The sequence below is a fragment of the Podarcis bocagei genome (assembly GCF_964188305.1).
Source record: "Podarcis bocagei genome assembly, chromosome: 1".
Lineage (NCBI taxonomy): Eukaryota > Metazoa > Chordata > Lepidosauria > Squamata > Lacertidae > Podarcis > Podarcis bocagei.
Window position 1 is genome coordinate 9,107,181 of NC_138125.1, and position 22,091 is coordinate 9,129,271.

Sequence of the window (22,091 nt, forward strand, 5' to 3'; positions counted from 1 at the left end):
CAACAGCTCCATTTGGAGCCTTTTCTGGGGCACATTCTGATGGGGGTGCGGAGGAGGGGAACTGGTGTGTGAACGACCCAGACTGGTAAATGAAGGCCTTGAGATACTGTGGACAGGTTCCTGGCTGAGGCATGAAGAGAAAACAAATGGAATCTCTCTTGCATCTCGGCCTTTTGTTCCAGACGCGTGAGCCCCTTATATCTGCTTAATCTATGAAAATCAGACTGCTTTGTCCAGCCTTCTCCTCGGTCAGTTTGGTCCAGGTGTACAGTGAGGCTTTTGTGCTTTTCTCAGAAACATCTGGCAAAAGATATGCGTGGGTTTTGCAGGTCTGATATCTCCTTAATCAGGCTTATCAGTCGGGGTATTAAGTCCTTGAACCCTTTAGTTAATTAAAAACTGCTTAATTCCACTGTCTGGCTCGCGGGGGTATCAGTACGACCTTTTCTTCTTAAGGCAATTAAGTCCTCCCTTTCAGCCTGCTTTCAGTAATCATCTCAGGCCTCTTCTGTGTATGAGTATTCTCATAGCAATGGCCATCGGAAGTGTTTGCTCTTTGTGCTTCAGAGCACAGACAGTCCGCCTGTGAGGCAGGATGAGGCAGCCGCCTCAGGTGGCACCTCTTAAGGGGCGTGATTTGGACTCCTTCCATGCAGACTGAAGGTGTAAATGGGTGAATAAACCATATTTCTTAAAGCTGTGACAGTCCCCGCTACATCTTCAGTTCCCCAAAGGAACAAAAACCCTGGGTGAGTGCCTGGAACCTCATAGTCTCTTGCCACCACTTGGCAGAGAGCAGGGTTAGCGCCCAACTTTTGTAACACCTAAAAATGCGATGTAGGAATATGACCAGTGAATTTGCACACAAACGCACGTTCTCCAGGTAGGCCTGTCAAGGGGCCAGGAATGGCTGGAGCTTCCTGCTGATAATGCACCCAGGAACACTCCCCTGGGTGCGCTGCTGTGTAATAATAATAATAATAATAATTTATTATTTATACCCTGCCCATCTGGCTGGGTTTCCCCAGCCACTCTGGGCGGCTTCCAACAAAACACTAAAATACAATAACCTATTAAACATTAAAAGCGTCCCTAAATAGGGCTGCCTTCAGATGTCTTCTAAAAGTTTGGTAGTTATTTTTCTCTTTGACATCTGGTGGGAGGGCATTCCACAGGGCAGGTGCCACTACCAAGAAGGCCCCCTGCCTGGTTCCCTGTAACTTGGCTCCCTGTAAAAGCTCCCTGGTTCCCTGTAACACAGCGAGGGAACCGCCAGAAGGCCCTCAGCGCTGGACCTCAGTTAACTTAACCTGGCATGCCAGACCCGTAAAGAGGAAGTGCGCCGAAACCTCAGAAGTAACCTCCATTTGGCCGAGCCCTGACTTTTCCTATGCAGAGCGGCAGAAGTATTGCATTCTGATGTCTTGCTCCACTTTGCCCTGGCAGCAAAGGGCTGTTGCCAAGGGGTTGTCATAAAACTTTTACTAAACAGAAGCAAACAGCGGTTTCCAGCTGCTCCACTTTTCCTCCTGTCAGGCATTTTGCTGGGGGAAGAGTGGATTTCCATGTTAATGCCCGAAGTCCATGGTGGGGGTTCCAGCTCTGCTGTTTTAACAGCAGCGGGGTGTCCTCGCCCAGCCCTGCTTCAAAGCTCTAGCAAAACTCTGTGCATTGGGGTGGGGGAAAGCGGTATGTAAATTTCTTTCTTGGCAGTTGGTGGCTGAGCTCTGTCCCCTGACATGGTCCCCTTGTTGTTTCAGGGACGTGGGAGCCAATGAAAGCTTGCCTCCGATAATGGAGAGCTTAGAAGTTCTCCATCTTGGCTACAATGGGATTGCCAGTTTGGCCTTGCTGCAGATTAGCAGGCTAAAAAACCTGAAGTTTCTGTTCCTACAGGGTAAGTAACAACAGTAGTATAAACCAGTGTTTCCCAACCTTTTTTGGGCAAAGGCACACTTGTTTGATGAAAAAAATCTCGAGGCACACCACCATTACAGCCCCGTGACGTCAGCGCGCAGCGCCACGCCGGGAGGGACGCACGAAAGTGCAAGTTTCAATTTTTTTCCCTCCCCCTTGCCGGGGAACCTCCAAGCTTTGGGAGTGGGGGGGGGAGGAGGCAGCAAAGCGAGGCAGGAAGGAGAGCGCGGCTTGGCTGGGTGAGCTTTGGCAGGGGCAGGGAATGAGAGCCGCGAGGCGGGTGCTGCGGACGGAGGCGCTGCCCGCCGAGCTCGCAGGCAGCCAGGCAGGCAGACGGCGAGAGCCCCGCGCTGGGCGGCCTCTCCTCGCCGCCGACGCCCCGCCTCTCGCCGCCCGACTCGCCCGCCTCCCTCCAGGCAACATCTCGCGGCACACTAGTGTGCCGCGGAACAGTGGTTGGGAAACACTGGTATAAACAGTCATTATCACATGTTCACATGATACCTTTTTTGGGGGGAGGGGAGATGGAAGAGAGGTCTGTAAGAAGGTCTGGGGTGGGTGGGCTGGAACCCTGAGTTGGAGCACAGCAACATTTGGTTGCAGACTCAGCTTGTAGTATATATAGTCCCCAACTAAATGTTACCCATTCGCTTCCCAGAAGCCACTGCAGACTTCTAAACAAGGCCAGAGGTAGACCATTTGATCTGTGGGGTTTTGTGTGTGTCTGTATGTTTATATATACAGGGCTTTTTTCCAGCCACAACTCACCGGAACTCAGTTCCAGCACCTCTCAGGTAGGCGCCATTGCCAATATAAGAGAACAAGGGTTTGTAGTGAGTTCCGGCACCTCTTTTTCTAGAAAAATAGCACTGTGCATATGTGTGTTGCTGTGTCTGTTGTATTTTATAAGGTTTTATTAAGACTTTTCATAATACATTACTATAAAAAACAAACTAAATAAAAATACAAAGTCCTCTTTCGTGGGTAAATTTTAACTTAAGCAATCCAATCTGGCTTGTCCAGATTGGGTTTGATCCTGGTAAATCCCCTTTGTTCCCTCTTCAAAACAACAAAGACACAACAGTCTTCTTTGAAAGTATAACAAGAAGTTTACTTACATTCAGTTCACAGTAGGTTCCCTGAAAGCAGGTTTTAGCTTGTAGTTACAGGAAAGAGAGTGGGTTCATCCCATGTAGGGATATGAGCCCATGTGCTGCTGGCTGAGAGCCAGCAGACAGCAAAATACATCAAGAGAACAGCATCAAGAGTTGAAGAAGTCAACAGAGCAAGAGGAGGGTGGCTGCGTGACTGGCCCTTTTTACAGGGTCTCCCAGGGTCACGCCCATCTACTGGGTCACACGCAGGGGGAGGATGCTCCAGACCAGGTGTGACAGGAAGTCCTCCTGGCTGGAGTAACATCCCCCTGTGTGTCCGCTCTGGGCAAACAGGAAGTGTTGTACTTGACTGCTTTTGTTCCACCCCACATCCTTTGCTCTTGCCACTGCAGGCAATGAGATCAGCCAGATTGAGGGGCTTGACGGCCTGCAACTTCTACAGGAATTGGTGCTGGATCACAACCGACTCAAAGCAATCCACGAGAATTCGTTTGCGAAGCAGAGCTCCCTGGTGGCGCTTCACCTGGAGGAGAACCGCCTGAGAGAACTGAACAATTTGCATTGCTTGGTGAAGCTACAGAAGCTTTTCCTTGGCCTCAACAGAATTCAGGTACGGTGGATCTGGTGGGAGAGAGCGGAGCAAGCCTCCCCAACCTGGTGCCCTCCAGATGTGTAGGAGCTGCAGTCCAAAACAGCTGGGGGGCACCAACTTGGGGAAGGCTGGATGAGAAAGGTTCCAGTGCTGAATTCTGCACTCAGCTTGTCTTTTGCCATTAGGAAAGAGAAAATCTGTCCTTTTTGGTTTCTCTCCATTTCTCATTTTCTTCAGTTCTTCAATTTCCACATCAGTTTGCAAATTCTTGTTTTAAAAAACCCTCTTGAAGATTCATCAGCAAATTCCTCCTAATTATTTGTATCCAGCTTTGGCTAGAACACACATTTTTTGCAAATGAATTTTCCCTAATGCAATGCATGCTTCTATGTTATGTGAGCATTTGATTGCATACTTTACCTTGGTATATGCATTTTATTTGGTAAGCTTGGCTGGAGAACTGCAAAAATCTGGAGAAGTGCAGATTTGAAAGGATGGTTGTGTTTAGATTGACTCACTGTTTTGGGAAGGGCGAATTAGGTAGGATTGCCTTTGAATGGGGACTGGAATAAATTTCTGCCCCATCCCTAATTGCAATGGATCTTGTGCCGCTATCTCTTAGGATCGGTCAAAAAATAATTGAGCCAACAAATGGTCAACTGGGAATTAGCGGTCATGATTTGAATAGACTGGAATATGACTGGGAAATCTGCAGCCCTCCAGATTTTGGACCACTACTCCCATCATCCCTGGCCATTCCCCAGGCTGGCATGGGCTGGTGGCAGTTGCCGTCCTCCAGTAGTTGGAGGGGCACAGGCTCCCCATTCCTACCGAAAGAGATCCCTGAAGGACTCCATAGCAAAGCTGTATGAAGATTCCTGCATAAGACTGTCAGTGCTTGCATTCCGCAGGAAAGCTTTCAATGGCTCTTGAATACAACCTTTTTTAATCTTGGGACAGGAGTTGTCAGAACTTGAAAAACTTGATTGTCTTCCATGCATTAAAGAGCTCTCAATATACGGAAATCCGGTGAGTAAAGCTGAAGTTTACCTTCATCTCATTAACTATGCACAATCTATTTAGTAAGTGCTTTAGTAAGTTGGACTAGATGACCCCAACTCTACAGTTCCGTGATTCTATGATCTCATTCTGGAATATTCAGGACTCATTTTCATGATGTTAAGTACAGTGGTTTTTTGTGTGTGTGTTTTGGTATCCCCAAACAGGTCATATACCATTTGACAGTAAATATATCCATGAGAAAGCCTGGAAATGTTTTGAGTGCAAGACAGTAGTCATTAAATTGTATATGTGCTTCTTCTAAAATGATGCCTTTCAGAAAGCACAATGGGAGGGACAAGGCTGAAAGCAGATCCAGAGTTTGTCTTGGACATATGCATGTGCATATGGCAAGTTTAGAAGCAAGATTTCCCTCCATGGGTGCTTACTGTTAAGTATGTTACATCTGTCTTCATAATAATAATAATAATAATTTATTATTTATACCCCGCCCATCTGGCTGGGCTTCCCCAGCCACTCTGGGCGGCTTCCAAAAGAATATTAAAATACTATAATACATTCACTGTGTTGTGTTACATCAGCTAGCTAACTGTTGGGCCTAAACCTGAACCTCTGGAAGGGATGTGAGCAAAATGCACTTGATTTAACACCTGGGTTTCACCATTGTCTCCTTTCTCTCCACATCCCAGGTGTCCCGCAAGATTTGCCACCGCCCGCTCCTCGTATTCCACTTACCTAACCTTCAGGTGCTGGATGGAGTAACAGTCACTCCAGAAGAGAGGGCAAGGGCTGAAGTCCATTTGCTAGAACAGCAAGTAAAGCACAATTATTATAATTAAGATCTGCTTAGGCCTCTTACCGTTTGGGGGAGGACCGAGGCAGATGTGAGTCTATCAACTCAGAAATTGCCTTTGGTGTCTTATTTTCCTCTTCCATCCTGTTTAAAAATTCAGCATGTTTTTGAGTCGCATTCAGGGGCAGCCATGTTTGGGTGCTGGTATCCATGACAGTTCAGTAACGAGGGCTCTTTAGTTCCACACAGTGGCACAGCTACCTTGAGCTACTGTCAAGTCCCAAAGTGGCACATACCACCCCCCTCCTTGGGTCCTGCTACCTGTCTGGAATGATAACCCTTGTGCACCCAAAGAACCAAAATAACACTTTCTGACGGGGCTTGCAAAGTCAGTTCATTCCTCTCTTTATTTCTTTTTTTAAAAAGCCACCTTCCTGCAGCACCAAATGACATTGAACGAATGCTTGCGATTCACTTTTTATTCTGGGTGAACCATCCCCGCTGCCACCCTCCTTATCGGGGGACATTCAAATTAGTCCCCACCAACCTTGTTGTTGTCGTTTAGTCGTGTCCGACTCTTCGTGAACCCCTGGGCCAGAGCACACCAGGCACTCCTGTCTTCCACTGCCTCCCGCAGTTTGGTCAGACTCATGCTGGTAGCTTCTGTCCAACCATCTCGTCCTCTGTCGTCCCCTTCTCCTTGTACCCTCAATCTTTCACAACATCAGGGTCTTTTCCAAGGAGTCTTCTCTTCTCATGAGGTGGCCAAAGTATTGGAGCCTCAGCTTCAGGATCTGTCCTTCCAGTGAGCCCTCAGGGCTGGTTTCCTTAAGAATGGATAGGTTGGATCTTCTTGCAGTCCATGGGACTCTCCAGAGTCTCCTCCAGCAGCATAATTCAAAAGCATCAATTCTTGGGTGGTCAGCCTTCTTTATGGTCCAGCTCTCACTTCCATGCATCGACCTTACTTGACATATAGATGGGTACAGCCAAGAAATGACTTCTGGCAGAGATTTTGGGAGGATGAATTGAATGTGGCTGGGCAAAGGACAGGGTTCAGAAGAAGGAGAATGAAGGAGGATGGCAGAGGAGGGATGAAGGAGAATGGCGGACTGGTTTATGCGATCGATCGAGTGAGGCTTTGAGAGGTAAGACTGAACAATGTGCGGTACAAGCTTCTCCTTCCCGCTTTCGGTGTAAGGTCAAATCCTCACACTTGCCTGCAGGAGGTTTGTATGCTTGTGTAACGTAAACAAGACCACACCAGATTTTTAAGCTGTTGTGATTCCAATACGTGCGTCAGGAAGTGCAGGCAATATAATTACACTGTCAGTCCCTGAGTACGCTGCGACGTGCTTCCAGAACGTCTATGGGTGTGCATGGGTGTGTACACAAGAAGTTGTATATATGCAAGCAGTTAATTTCAGACCAGCGATGGGGAACCTGTGGCCTTGCAGATGGTGCTAAGCTACAACCCCTATCTTGTTACCCCCGTGCATTGACTGTGCTGGCTGGGGGTTGGTAGGAGTTGGAGTCCATTGATGCCTGCAAGACCACAGGCTCCCACCCTTATTTTAGACTCTGAGCTTAATGGCCTTACACCCTTCTTCCTTCATTGCACGGGATTGGACTGGACTGGGGTCCTTTCCAACTCTATAATTCTGTGCATTCCTTTGTAGGAGGAATACCATTCCGCAATACATGTTTGTGCATACGTAATTTGCATACAACAGGGACGTGGGTGGCGCTGTGGGTTAAACCACAGAGCCTAGGACTTGCCAATCAGAAAGTCGGCGGTTCGAATCCCCGCAACGGGGTGAGCTCCTGTTGCTCAGTCCCTACTCCTGCCAACCTAGCAGTTCGAAAGCACATCAAAGTGCAAGTAGATAAATAGGTACCACTTTGGTGGGAAGGTAAACGGCATTTCCGTGCGCTGCTCTGGTTCGCCAGAAGCGGCTTAGTCATGCTGGCCACATGTATGCCAGCTCCCTCAGCCAGTAAAGCAAGATGAGTGCCGCAACCCCAGAGTCGGCCATGACTGGACCTAACGGCCAGAGGTCCCTTTACCTTTACCTTTGACTACAACACTATTGGTAGCCTTTTAAAATTTAGGGGTGTAATTTAGGAATGTCCACCCGCAGTCTCTAGCCCAGCTTTCGTCAACCTGGTGCTCTTGATGTTTTCAACCACGACTCCCAAATCTGGCTGGAGCTGATGGGAGTTGTAGTCCAGAACATCTGGAGGGCACCTGGTTGGTGAAGGCTGCTCTAGTCTGCGTGAAAACTCGCTCAGTTTATGATGCCCCAAGCCCCAGTCCGACAAACACATTAGGCGACATCTTTGCCATGTTTACAGTATCAGAAGCAGCGCCTGCCTCTTTGTAGAGCCAAGAGCTCAGCGGGCTGCCTTGCAAAAATGAACACTGGTGTGTGTGTGTGTGTGTGTGTGTGTGTGTGTGTGTGTTTTGCTGCTTGAAGATGTGGCGCTTTGTATACAAGGCTTCTAAGTGCTGTGAAGCGGATTGCAGCACGTTGTAAATGCCTTTATTTCCAAACTGACCTATGCTTTTTATACGTTGGACATCACTTAAAAATAAAAAACATGGCCGTATTAGTGCAGCTGCCGAAAGAGTGCTAAGGCCTCCCCTCTCTTAGGAGAGAGAGATTTCTGGGTTTTTCAGAAAGCTTCAGTGAAGATGCTCTGCCTCGTTAGCTAGGACAGAACTGAGGCATTATCTCATTAGGCCACCGAAGTGGAACAACAAGCGGTTTCTCGGTTTCCTTTGCGACATCAAAGCTGCTCTTTCCTAAGTGCTTGTTAGAAAGTTGAGAAGCAAGATCTTCTGTCGTTTCTCTTTGAAAAGTACATTTTTTGGTGTTAAATGTCACAGGAAATTTTGCACAGGAGAAAGCATCTTAATTAGCGCCTTGTTTTCTTCCAAGGTGCTCCAGAAACATTTTGGGAATGGAAGCAGAAAACCAAAACATTAGCCCCCATCCCAACCCCTTCATGAGGGTAGAAACGCTATAATGATGAGCCAAATAACGTACAGATTGTTCCCAAAATCCCCTGAATCAATTCAATGGTATGGCAGGCGTTGATTGCCATCTTTCCCTGACGGCAAATTTTTACTGTCTAATGCATTTCCTGGGCCTGTCTGACTCTTTTTATAAGTCGGAGACACCCCTAGTTTATGGCATCCCTTGGAGAAGCAAAGATGGGCTGGTAAAATGGGGCGGAACACGGTGACGTCATGCAGGAGAATACCAGTCTTTTGCTCCACCTCCTGCAAGCTTTGCCTGCCTGCAAGATATTGCCAAGTGCATATCCAATTCAAGCTTTGGGCTGAAGTCCTAGCAGGTATGGTGGTACCTTGGTTCTCGAACTCAATCCATTCTGGAAATCCATTCAGCTTCCAAAGTGTTCGAAATCCAACGGCTTCTGATTGGCCCCGGAAATAACGCCAACAGCCAAAATGGATGTTTGGCTTCCGAAAAATGTTCGCAAACCGGAACACTTACTTATGGGAGCCAATTTGCTTGACAACTAAGCCATTTGCAAACCAAGGTATGACTGTATTACAGTCCCATCAAACTGTTCCAGGAACCAAGGTTCTGTAGACTGGGGGTCCCCCCGCCCCTGATTCTATGGGGCCTGTTGTATTTTCCTCATTCCTTCAGTCCTACCTCTATGAGTCACGGGCAGGCCATGCTTCTGTGTGGAATAACAACAACAACAACAATTTATTTATACCCCGCCCATCTGGCTGGCCTTGCCCAGCCACTCTGGGCGGCTTCCAAAAAAAATTAAAATACTGTAATACATCAAACATTAAAAGCTTCCCTAAAGAGGGCTGCCTTCAGATGTCTTCTAAAAGTCTGGTAGTTGTTGTTCTCTTTGACATCTGGTGGGAAGGCATTCCACAGGGAGGGCGCCACTACCGAGAAGGCCCTCTGCCTGGTTCCCTGTAACTTGGCTTCTCGCAGTGAGGGAACCGCCAGAAGGCCCTCGGCGCTGGACCTCCGTGTCCGGGCTGGATGATGGGGGTGGAGACGCTCCTTCAGGTATACTGGACCGAGGCCAATTAGGAATATTAAGAAGCACGAATTTTAAACCCTGCAGCCGAAGGCGGAGAAGGGAGCACTGGTGTTAAACACAATCAACGTAAACTGGCAACAGTTTCAGAAAGGGATGCATCTGTAGTTTCTGCCCAGTCATACTCGGCTTAGTGGAAAGGGGGAGCATTAAAAAATTTTGTGGCTCACCCTTGCTTCCCTTAGCAGGGAAACAGCTGCGGAGGACTGGGGAGGCAGCACCCAGCTGCATGCAACAGGGCCCCTCCTGCTCAGAAGGATCCCATTCATCTCTTTGCTTTGCCGCTTGAAGAGGCTGCACCCAGAAAATATTAGCGGAGGACGTTTAGAAATGGGCCAATCTACTTCCTCCTTGGGGGGAAATATAGCTCAGCTCATTTGCAAACCAATTATATGTGATCCTGGGGAGGAGCTCACCTGGGGGAGGGGGATGCACCAGTTCTCAAATCTCCTGCCCGTTTTTTAGGGTTCGTATTTCAACCAGGTTTAACTACGGTATTTTTTGTTCTATAAGACTCACTTTTTCCCTCCTAAAAAGTAAGGGGAAATGTGTGCGAATGCAGGCTGCGCAGCTATCCCAGAAGCCAGAACTGCAAGAGGGATCGCTGCTTTCACTGTGCAGCGATCCCACTTGCTGTTCTGGCTTCTGAGATTCAGGATATTTTTTTTCTTGTTTTCCTCCTCCAAAAACTAGGTGCGTCTTGTGGTCTGGTGCGTCTTACAGAGCGAAAAATACGGTATATGTGATCCTGGGGGGAGCTCACCTGGGGGAGGGGGATGCTCCACTTCTCAAATCTCCTGTCCGTTTTTTAGGGTTCGTATTTCAACTGGGTTTAACTATTTTAAAATTCATTGGTCTTTTGCTCACGGTCTAAAGGTGGGGTTCACTTTAAGAGGCCCATCAGCAAAAGCCCCGCATAAGGACTTCCATTTGCACAATGGGGCCTCGTCCTCCTTCCTCCCCCACCAAAGAAAAAATCTGTGCTGGTGCTGCAGGAAACACCCCAATCATTTAGTTTGTACAAACCCAACACACACACACTCTCACACACGACATACGCGATGTTTCTGTTATAAATTCATAGAAAATCAACCGTACATCGGATCTACACCGTTCCACTTTTATTTTGCTCCATGAAGGAAGGATTATCAAAGGGGGAAGGTTTGATACAGGGCAGCCATAATCCCTTGAGCGTACCAAGATGTACTCAGGAGCCCTACCCAGTTGGCATGCCAACCGTGATGGTCCCAGACAGAAGACCATCAAGGTCACAAAGAACTTGCATATGGGAGTGGATTCAGCACGGACTGAGACAAAGGACAATGATCAGCTCTTCCCTCTGGGGGCAGGATACTGCAAACTCCCCTTTGTCCTCTGGAAAGTACTCATGGGGAGGGGGAAAGGTGGAACCGGCCAGGTGACCAGACACTCAGGTTACCACCACAACTCCCTCAACCCCTCCTTTTTGTGATGTGTCAATGATGCAATCATGATGTAGTTGTGATGTAATTCTAGGGGTGTAGCTTGGGGGATTAGTAGCTAATAAAAGTGGGGTCTTCTTTTGTTCAGGGCTTCCATCTTGTTTCACCTGGTGGCAGGTGGGAGTCCTGTCGTGACAGTCTTCAATAAAGACCAAGCCTACTGGCTGCTGTTTTGCTCTGGTATTCTTGGCTGGTGTCCTTGTTTTTTGTCCAAGGGAGCCCTCAGATTTCTCCGTTAACACTGGGGGAGCCTGCAAAACAGCACACAGTGCGGGAAGAGGGGGAATCGTTCCGTCTGGCAAGCCAAAATGCTTGCGCAAGTGGGATATCCGTCATAGTGTGACATTTAATTCCACCCTTTGATGGAATGGTGGAAACCTGGGGACTGGCAATGCAACCATGTTTTACTCAAGAGTAGACCCACTGACATTAATGAGCATGACTAAGTTAGGCTTCAGCTCATGCTAAAGCAAAGCCAACATAATCCACTGAACTTTGCAGGAAAATCGAACAGGGAAAGGCAGAAACACGCTGGGAAGTGCATTTAAAAAAAAAAAAATTACAGAGGGTACTGAGGCAAACGCGTAGCCCTTGACCCTTGGCGGTGGAATCTTGTGAGAGAGGAGAGGAGCAAAGCCTGATGGGGATTGTAGTTTTGCAGGCTGTACTGTATTGAATTGTGAAAGGGAGGGAAATGGAGTCAAGGCAGATCTCTTTGGACTGAGAGCTTGGGGAAAATGGGTGAGTGCGCTAACCAGCAGAAATAAAATTGTCACAGCCTCAGACTGGACACTGGGAGGAAACTTCTGAATTGTAAGGCAGTCTTGCACATAGTAGAATATTTTTCTAAGGAGAATGGGAATGTATCCTGCTTTGAAATGAGAGCAGGACTGAGGAACCCTTTTTAGCCCAGGGGATGATGATGATGATGATGATGATATTTATTTATTTGTTTATTCATTCATTCATTCATTCATTCATTCATTCATTCCCCGCCCATCTGGCTGGGCTTCCCCAGCCACTCTGGGCGGCTTCCAACAAAATATTAAAATACAGTAATTCATCAAACATTAAAAGCTTCCCTAACAGAGCTGCCTTCAGATGTCTTCTCTTTGACATCTGGTGGGAGGGCGTTCCACAGGGCAGGCGCCACTACCAAGAAGGCCCTCTGCCTGGTTGCCTGTAACTTGGCTTCTCGCAGCGAGGGAACCACCAGAAGGCCCTCGGAGCTGGGCCTCAGTGTCCTGGTAGAACGATTGGGGGGGGGGGCCACATGACCATAGTAGTTGGGGTAAGTAACTTTCCCTCCCTGTTTCTTTTCGGCATTTCCGAGCCTGAGAGTCGAGACTTACTAATCCCCCTGATGTCTCACCATGTAGGTCTTTCCTCTTGCCAACTCTCCAATAGACTGTGGATTCCCCATGCTGCAGACTACTTTCCCCAAGCCTTGTCCCCTGAAGATAGCCAACGTGAACCTGAACGCGGGTATCAACTATTTATATGGGGGCGACTTTATCATCCCTCATTCTGTGGATGAGCTGGTTGGGAGCGAGTCCGTCAAAGGTGAGAGTAAATGGGCCATGATGCTCTTTGTTTTTCTCTGGGTTAAGTCTCAGGTCTTCCACTTGGTTGGTTGAAGATGGCACAACAGGGTCCCCTAGTCCAGCATCCTGTTTTCGCACTGGATAACCAGAATTCTTCAAGCAGGATTAGAGCACAAGAAAAAATTTCATGCAGTTTCCAGCAATTGGCATTCAGAAGCATTGCTGCCTCCAACTGTGGAGGCAGAGCAAAGCCATCAGGGCCCTCTCCTCCATGAATTTATAGGGACATGGGTGGCGCTCTGGTCTAAACCACTGAGCCTCTTGGGCTTGCTGATCGGAAGGTCGGCTGTTCGAATCCCATGACGGGGCCAACTCCCATTGCTCTGTCCCAGCTCCTGCCAACCTAGCAGTTTGAAAGCACACCAATGCAAGTAGATAAATAGGTACCACTGCAGCAGGAAGGTAAACGGCATTTCCGTGCGCTCTGGTTTCCGTCACGGTTTTTCCGTTGCACCAGTAGTGGTTTAGTCCTGCTAGCCACATGACCCAGAAAGCTGTCTGTGGACAAACTCCAGCTCCCTCTGCCTGAAAGCAAGATGAGCGCTGCAACCCCATAGCCACCTTTGACTGGACTTAACCGTCCAGGGGTCATTTACATTTACCTTACCATAAATTTGTCTAATGCCCTTTTAAAGCCATCCCAGTTGGGGGCCATCCCAGACTCTTGTGGGAGGGAGTTCTGCAGTTTTAACGATGCGCTGCAATGTCAAGGTCTAGTTCAGGTCCGGCGCCAGGGACCAGTCCCAAGCCAAACATCATCTAAAGGCAGAATCGCCCAAAGAAGCAGCCTGGTTCAGTTAGCTGCCTGCAGCCTTGTTTTCCCTTTCATAAACTTGACTCCTCTTGCTTGGTGTAAAATGGGTCGGCAAGGCTTACTGGGCATAGGCCGGATCACTCCCGTGGAGATCCTCCGTGGGCCGGACCGGTGCAGCGTGATGCTGGAAATCGCGTCTGCGCATGTCCGCGCCGCCGAAAATCGCTTCTGCGCATGGCCAGACCCTGTCGGCATCTGGGCATGCGCATAAGTGATTTCCGGCGCCGTGGACATGCACAGATGCAATTTCTGGCATCTGGGCATGCGCAGAAGTGATTTCCGGCACCTCAGACATGCACAGATGTGATTTCCATTGTCTGGGCATGTACAGAAGTGATTTCTGGAGCTGTGGAAGAGAGTCCCTGCACCCTGCCACGCCGGTTTAGCACAGCGCGCATGGACTCGCCAAGCGGGCAGCTAGGTTCAGGCGCGGCTCATGGGCCGGTTAAGCAACCCTTATGGGCTGCTTCCGGCCCATGGGCCTTTGGTTGCCAGCCTCTGGTGTAAAACAATGGCGACCCTAAGTTTGAAAAGTGCCGATTTTACAGTTCCGCTTTCAGGTAAGAAATCCAAGAACGCCACACAAGGCGTGTGTAACCCTCGGAGCATCCATGCGGAGGTCGCCATCAGGCAAGTCAGAGCTGCCTCGGCCAACCTTCCAGCCCACGGGGCACCACAGAGCGGCCCCTCTCGAACCACGTAAACCTGCCACAAAAGCAAGGAGAGTGCAGGTATGCAACTGAGCACACTGTCTTTTTTTTTTATATATAATGATTTTTATTAATTTTCCAAACATATAATAAAACACAAACAAAACAAAAGCATACAAGACATACAAACAAATAAACATGTATAATTACTTAAACTTATTTTCCTAAACCTTCTTTCCCGGACTTCCCCATACCTCCCTTTTTCTGCATCCTTATGTTAACCCTTTCTCAGCAACCCTTCATTCAATTAATTCGGTCATTTTCGTTATGCATCCTTTAAAGTTATGATTTACCGCTGCAAACTCTATTTCTTATAACCATGACATCTCAGCCATCATCAATTTTACAACAGTCTTTAAGGTATTTTTTGAATTTCTTCCAGTCTTCTTCCACCGTCTCTCTCCCCTGGTCACGGATTCTGCTGGTCATCTCTGCCATTCCCATGTACTCGATCACCTTCGCTTGCCATTCTTCCAGAGTGGGTAGCTGCTGCGTCTTCCAATACTTTGCCAAAAGAATTCTTGCCGCTGTGGTAGCATACATAAAAAATGTTTTGTCCTTCCTTGGCACCAATTGGCCCACCATGCCCAGGAGAAATGCCTCTGGCTTTTTCAAAAATGTCCATTTAAGGACCTTTTTAATTTCATTATAGATCATTTCCCAGTAGGCCTTTACCCTCGGGCAGGTCCACCAAAGGTGGTAGAAGGTACCTTCAGTCTCATTACATTTCCAGCATTTGTTACTGGGCAGATGATAAATTTTTGCAAGTTTGACTGGGGTCATGTACCACCTATAAATCATTTTCATTATATTCTCTCTTAATGCATTACAAGCTGTAAACTTAATACCTGTATTCCACAACTGTTCCCAGTCATCAAACATTATGTCATGACCTATGTCTTGTGCCCATTTAATCATGGCTGATTTTACTATTTCATCTTGTGTATTCCACCTCAGCAGCAAGTTATACATTCTCGACAAATTCTTAGTATTGGGTTCTAACAATTCTGTTTCCAGTTTCGACCTCTCCATCTGGAAACCTATTTTCCTGTCTTGTTTAAATACCTCGTTTATCTGATGGTAATGCAACCAGTCTCGTACCTTAGACTTTAATTTATCAAAACTCTGCAATTTAACTCTTTCACCATCTTGTTCTAAAATTTCACAATACTTTGGCCATTTTGATTCCATATTTAATTTTTTTATCTCTTTAGCCTCCATTGGTGATAACCACCTAGGGGTTTTACTTTCCAGCAAATCCTTGTATCTTATCCAGACATTATACAGTGCTTTCCTCACAATATGGTTTTTAAAGCCTTTATGCAATTTTACCTTGTCATACCATATATATGCATGCCAACCAAATCTGTTGTCATACCCTTCCAGATCCAAAATATCTGTATTCTCAAGAAGTAGCCATTGTTTCAACCAGCAGAAAGCTGCCGATTCATAGTAGAGTCTCAAGTCCGGCAGGGCAAAACCCCCTCTGTCTTTTGCATCAGTTAAAATCTTAAACTTTATTCTGGGCTTTTTGCCCTGCCAGACAAATTTTGATATGTCTTTTTGCCACCTCTTGAAGCAATCCATCTTATCCAAGATCTGGAGTGTCTGGAATAAAAACAGCATTCTAGGCAATACATTCATCTTGATAACAGCAATTCGGCCTAACAAGGAAAGTCTCAACCTTGACCATATTTCTAGATCTTTTTTCACCTCTGTCCAACATTTTTCATAATTGTCTTTAAATAAATTTATATTTTTAGAAGTCAAGTTCACACCCAGGTATTTCACCTTTTTTGTTATTGTTAAACCTGTTTCACTCTGAAACTTCTCTTTCTCTGCCGTTGTTAAATTTTTCTCCAACACTTTGGTTTTTTGCATATTCAATTTAAATCCTGCTACTTGACCAAATTTCTCAATTAGTTCTAAAACTCTTTTAGTACTAGTCTCTGGCTGTTGCAAAGTCAATACCAGATCATCTGCAAATGCCCTTAGTTTATAATTTTTTGTTCCAAGCTCAACGCCTTTAACCAATTGGTCCCCTCTAATCATGTTCAGCAAAACCTCCAGGACTGTTATAAAAAGTAAGGGTGATATTGGGCATCCCTGTCGTGTACCTTTTTCTATAGGAATCTCTTCCGTTACCACATTGTTAACAATCAACTTTGCTTTTTGTTTAGAATATATAGCACCTATACCGTTTTCAAATCCTTGGCCTACCCCCATCCCTTGGAGATTCTTCTTCATAAAGGTCCAACAGATATTGTCAAAGGCTTTCTCCGCGTCCACAAAAATTATGACTGCTTTTCTATTAATCTTTACTTCCAGCAACTCTAAAATGTCTATAATGTTCCTTACATTGTCTGACATATGTCTCCCTGGGAGAAAGCCTGTTTGGTCCTTGTGAATCTCCTGCACCAAAACTCTCTTCAGTCTTTTTGCTAAAATGTCTGCAAAAATTTTATAATCCACATTGAGTAATGATATAGGGCGGTAGTTCTTAACCTGATTCTTTTCAGTCTCTGTTTTCGGTATAAGTGAAATAAAAGCTTCTTTCCATGATTCGGGTGCCTTTTTCCCTTCCAAAATTTCGTTACTAACTTCCTTTAATGGTTGTACTATCCATTCCTTCAATGCCTTATAATATCTAGCAGTCAAACCATCCGGGCCTGGAGATTTTCCCAATTTCATGTTCTGAATGGCGTCCTCTATTTCTTGTCCTGTTATTTTCTCATTCAAAATCCTTTTACTTTGATCTGAAATCTTTGGTAGTCCATACTTTTTAATAAATTCTTCTGTTTCCTGCTCGTTAACCGGCCCTTGTGCATATAGTTTCCTGAAAAAGCTTTGAAAACAGTTGTTTATCTCATTTGGTTTGTGGATAATTTTTCCTTCCATTTCCAAACTTGTCACAGTATTCAATTTCTGTCTCTTTTTCAGTTGCCATGACAGAAGTTTCCCACATTTGTCTGCTGATTCAAATGTTCTTTGTCTCATTTGCTTTATCTTCCATTCTATCTCTTGATTCATCAGTTCCATATATTGTGTCTGATAATATTTTATTTCTCTCAAAATCTCATGAGACTTTGGTTTGGACCTCAATTTCTTTTCGGCTTCTTTTATCTTTTCCAAAAGTTTTTCTTTTCTCTCATTCTGTTTTTTCCTCTTTATGGAGTTTTGTTGTATTAGGAAACCTCGCATCACGGCCTTGCTAGCGTCCCAAATTATTCTTTTTTCCACATCAGTTCTCAAGTTTATCTCAAAATAATCTTTCACTGCTTTTTGGGCCTTCTTATAAATCTCTTCATCTCTAAATAGGGCGTCATTCATCCTCCATCTGAAGGTTCCAGTTGTTGTTAGTTTCATCTCTATCTTCACTGCATTGTGGTCAGAGCAAGTCTTTGGGCAAATTTCTGCTTTTTTTATCTTCGGTGCCATACAACTAGTTACCCAAATTTGATCAATCCTTGTCCAGGTCATTTTAGCTTCAGAGAAAAAGGTTCCCTCCCTCTCCAGGGGGTTCTTTGTTCTCCAGATGTCAATCAAGTCCAGTGTTTCAGTCAATTCAAAAAAAGTCTTTGGAAGTCTTCCATCGTTGGAGATTATCTGTCTTTGTGCCTTATCCATGTTAGTGGAGACAACACCATTCATGTCTCCCATCATTATAATTTTACAGTCCAAATAGTCCATTAAAGTCTCATGCAACTTCCTAAAGAATTCCGCCTTCCCCTCATTTGGTGCATATATTCCCAGTATCATAATTTTTTCTCCTTGAACTTGTATTTCTATTGCCAGGTATCTTCCTTGTTCATCTTTGAAGATCATTTTGGGAGCCAATCTTTCCTTTGCATATATCACCACGCCTCTTTTTTTAACTTTGTCTGATGAAATAAATTCTTGTCCAAGCCTCTTGTTTATAAGTAGTTTCCTATGTGTCCTGGTCACATGCGTTTCTTGCAAACAAATTAAATCCAATTGCTCTCTTTTCAAAATATGGAAGACTTGGCGTCTCTTCCTGGGGAGGTTCAGTCCATTACAATTCCAGCTAAGAAGTTGCAGAGACATTTTGGTACTATGTACCTACTCCTCCAACTGCTCCAAGTTTTTGTTCCTCCTCCGATGGTGGTAAAAGTCCAAATGAGAGATTTGCAATATCTGTCGGTTCTTTCTCCACTGTTGTGTCTACTGTTCCTTTCTGTAAATCCTCCTGGTTTCTTTCCAAAAAGAATTCTTTATCTTGAATTGTTTTTATTTTAATCTTCCTTCCTGTGTAGTTAAAGGACAGTCCTTGTGGGAACTCCCACCTGAAAGGTATGTTGTTCTTCTTCAGAAGGTAAACCAGATCTTTATAGAAGGCCCTCACCTCCAAGATGTATTTAGGGATGTCTTTGAAGATCTGAACTTGACAGTTTTGGATTACAAGAGCCTTTTGGTAATGTAGGTCCAAAATTTTATCTCTTTCTTCTTTAGATCTCAATGTAATCAAGCAGTCTCTAGGTTTCTTGCCTTGCCTTCTACCCAACCGGAAAGCCGTTGTTATTTCAAATTCTTCCTCCTGAAACTCGTCCTGCCAAAATTCCAAAATATTTTCTGTAAGAAATTCTGCAAGGCTATCTTTCTCTTCCTCTGGGATTGATCTTAATTTAAGATTTTTCTCCTTTCTCTGGAGTTCCCACAAAGCCAGGGTTGCATCATGTTCATTCACCTTTTTTGTGATTGGGGCGAGCTCCTTCTTAGTTTCTTCTGCTGTATCTTTTGCACTTTGAGCAATCTTTCTTGTTTCCGAATTTTCTTGAATAAGTTTATTTATAGAGTCTGTGTTAGAAGCTACGCTTGCCGTGTTCAAGTCCAATCTTGTTGTCAGGTCATTCAATTTTTTTGTATTCTCCGCTGACTGCTTTGTCAATGCTTCCAAAGACTGATTTATTTTAAGCAATGCCTGTGTCATTGACTCCATAGATGCAGTTGGTGCTTTTTCCTGTCCAGCTGGTGTTGTGCCTTGCATAGAACCCCTTTTCTTTTGAGTTTGCTGAGTTTGTTTTGTTTTAGATCTAGTTGTTATCTCATCTGGTAGGCTACTCATGTCCTCAAGGTCAATTCTCACAGAAAGGCTTAGAAGTGGAAAGTTCCACTCTTTCCCTCTCACAGTAACAAATTTTCTTTAAGTCCTCTAGAGGGAGCATTTAATTGTATCCAGTTTAGAAAGTCAGAAACACATAATATGGGGAACAAAGAATCCAAAAAACAGAGTCCAAAGTCCACAGTCAAAACACTTTTTACAGTTTCAATCTAAAATGTTCACAGAGTAACTCCGTTAAAGTCTTATAACTTGTTTCAGTCAAAACCCCAACTTTGTATCCAGTTTAAATTGACAGTTCAATTGCCTGGTGCTTGCTCCAGCAGCCCGACTCAGGGTTTTGACAGTGAAAGATCTCTTTCCTCCTCTCCTTTAAGCAGGTTTATAAATTTCAGTCTTAATCCCCCCCTTCCCCTGCTTGCTAGGGGGGGGAAATTTAAGTCCGATGTCAGGTTTTAAACAGTTTAGAAATTATCCTTCAATTAAATGCAGCTTTGTTCTTTCGTTGCTTTATTTACATGCAGTCCGGGGAGGCAGACTTCCTTATTTTATGCCTTTCCCGTTTTCAGCCAAATTTTAAAAGTCCCACTTTGAATGTCCCGTTCCATCTATCAATCTTACTCACGGGTTTTACAGTCCAAATTCAGTTTCAGGAAGGAATCGGCGCTCTCTGCTCAATGGCGACGCAGCTTCACTCCGCAGGCTGGGTGACGACTCTCAGCACCGCGCTCACTCCCGATGCCGCTCCGTAGCCTTTAAAAAGGCTCTTTCACAGTACCGGGGGGCGCAAAAGGTGCCCGCCGAGTCTCCTTGCTTACAGGCTTCAGCGCCTGTAATTTTAGGGGTCCCCCGCTCGCTGTAGCGGGTCAGACCCGAACTTGCGGAGCAGTCCTCCCTCGGAGCTCGAGGCAAGGACCGCCATTAAGCACTGGCGCCGACCGGAAGTCCGCGACTGAGCACACTGTCTTCCTCTTTCTCTTGGTGTGAGCTACGCTTTGCAGACTCCCGTATGTCACTCCTCTGGCTGAAAATAAAGGACCAAACACAGAATACATGTATCAGCAGGGGAAGAAGACTTCTAAAGAGCCAACGATAGCTCTCCATTTTTTGCCTGGGTTTTAGTGGTTTATCCCACCTGTCCTCCTAAGTTAAGGTTGCCTAACCTGTGGCCAGGGGTGCCAACTTGAATAAAATATGGGGGGGGGGACAACAGGTATGCCACAGTCCACATAATCACAGGACCATAATCACATGCACACCATCTGAATGGCAATGCCCATCAACTTTGAGGGGGTCCAGCTCCCTCAAATATTTTATGGGGCGGGGGGCTAAATGGACCTCACTCCCATCAACCCCAGTCGGCCTGGCCTATGGTCGGGGGTGATGGGGGCTGCAGTCAAGCCCTACTCTAAGGGCTTAGTGTCATATGTGTGGTTCTTTTCCTCCTCTTTTAGGCTCACAACAACCCTGTGAGGTTGGTAAGACTGAGAGAGGGCAACTAGCTAAAGGTTGCCCCAATGAACTCTGTGGCTAAGTGCCAATTTGAAACTGGATCAGCCTGGCACTCTAACCACCAAATTGATCTGGCACTGTGTCAATTCCATATTTTGGCACTCGGATCATTGATACAAGATGCTAAAAGTGGCTCTGGGTTCCACATTTTTTCCCTCCATGCATGGTGTATTAGAAAACAGTTCTTGTCTGAAATGGGATAGGAATGAAGTTAATTCTTAGTTAATTCGGCCCTTGGCATCGTTGATTTTTGTTGTTGTTGTTAAGCTGTGTTGCTTAGATGGGAGAATAAAAATTGAATGGGTAGATGGCAAGAATGATCTTGTAGGCAATCAGTTCTGGAAACCTGGGACGTAGTCTGTGATTCGTGATGGGGAATAAATGTAGTTTTGTTTGAGTTTTAATGATAAATTATCTAATTTATCTCAAATCGATATGTGAACTCAAACAGCTATCCCTTGAAATTTGCATTTCTCCAGATTTTGTGATGGGAGTTCTCCAAGCAACCAGTGTGTAAAAATATATGAGGGGTAATTGCTCTGTATATTATATGTGCAGATTAGACAAAACTGCATACCAGAATGTGTTTATTAGAAGTTTGCACTAAAATGCTGGTGAATTTTCACGAGGATTTCATTTTAAATCACTGATTGTTATGGAAATCTGAAGAACAGAGTTTAAGATTAGAAAAATGAGAAACGGAGGGAATCCAAAAAAGACAGATTTGCCTATTTCTATTGGAGGGTACATAATGTAGCCACCTTCCATAAGCTAAAGAGGTTTAGGTGGGTCTGGTCAGAGCCTAGTACACACTGCCTTCAGGTACACAAGATGTACCAAATAGTATGTACCAAATAAATAAATAAAATCACCTGTGTCACAGAAACTCCTGTAGCATCCCTGTTTTGAATTAATATAACCCTTCTCATTTGACTTCCTTTCTTTTCCTTTCAGAAACAGTGCAGTTTCACTTTCGGATCGAACAAATTGTAAATAGCTGCAAGAGGAACGAACGCTAGTTTTGACACTGATTTACATTTGTATCCAGATGTTTGCTTTCCCAATTTGAGTTACACCCCAGGAGAATTTGTTCCATAATTTCACATTTTATATCTTCGATCAGAGACTCAAATGAATGAACTGATTTAAGTTTCTTAAGGTTGATGAAGCATGCCTGATTCCCCCCCCCCCCCAAAATCCAGGACTGAGCAGGATACTCTGGACCAAATGGGACTCTTAGGCTCCAGTTAACATGTGACTATTGGTAGTGCAATCAGTTCTGCCCATAAAAATCCAACAACAACCAGAATGCAAAGCAGCCTTTGGGGAGGCCATTAACAGCTGGAAGAGTGGCAGGGAGA

General features: G+C 45.4%; 1 protein-coding gene across 3 annotated transcripts in view; it reads left to right on the forward strand.

Annotated features, from left to right (window-relative positions):
• Window positions 1-21,888, forward strand: part of LRRC9 (leucine rich repeat containing 9) — an 82,610-nt gene extending 60,722 nt beyond the window's left edge. For 2 of the 3 annotated variants that reach the window (XM_081191124.1, XM_081191125.1), the window contains 7 exons: window positions 1,761-1,897; window positions 3,425-3,642; window positions 4,585-4,653; window positions 5,334-5,459; window positions 12,393-12,576; window positions 13,980-14,162; window positions 21,691-21,888. In XM_081191124.1, coding sequence (XP_081047250.1) covers window positions 1,761-1,897; window positions 3,425-3,642; window positions 4,585-4,653; window positions 5,334-5,459; window positions 12,393-12,576; window positions 13,980-14,134 — 889 coding nt within the window. In that variant the 3' untranslated portion in view covers window positions 14,135-14,162; window positions 21,691-21,888. Of the gene's footprint in view, window positions 1-1,760; window positions 1,898-3,424; window positions 3,643-4,584; window positions 4,654-5,333; window positions 5,460-12,392; window positions 12,577-13,979; window positions 14,163-21,684 lie in introns of all 3 variants that reach the window. The other variant, XM_081191126.1, reaches the window with a different exon arrangement.
• Window positions 21,889-22,091: the final 203 nt, after the last annotated feature.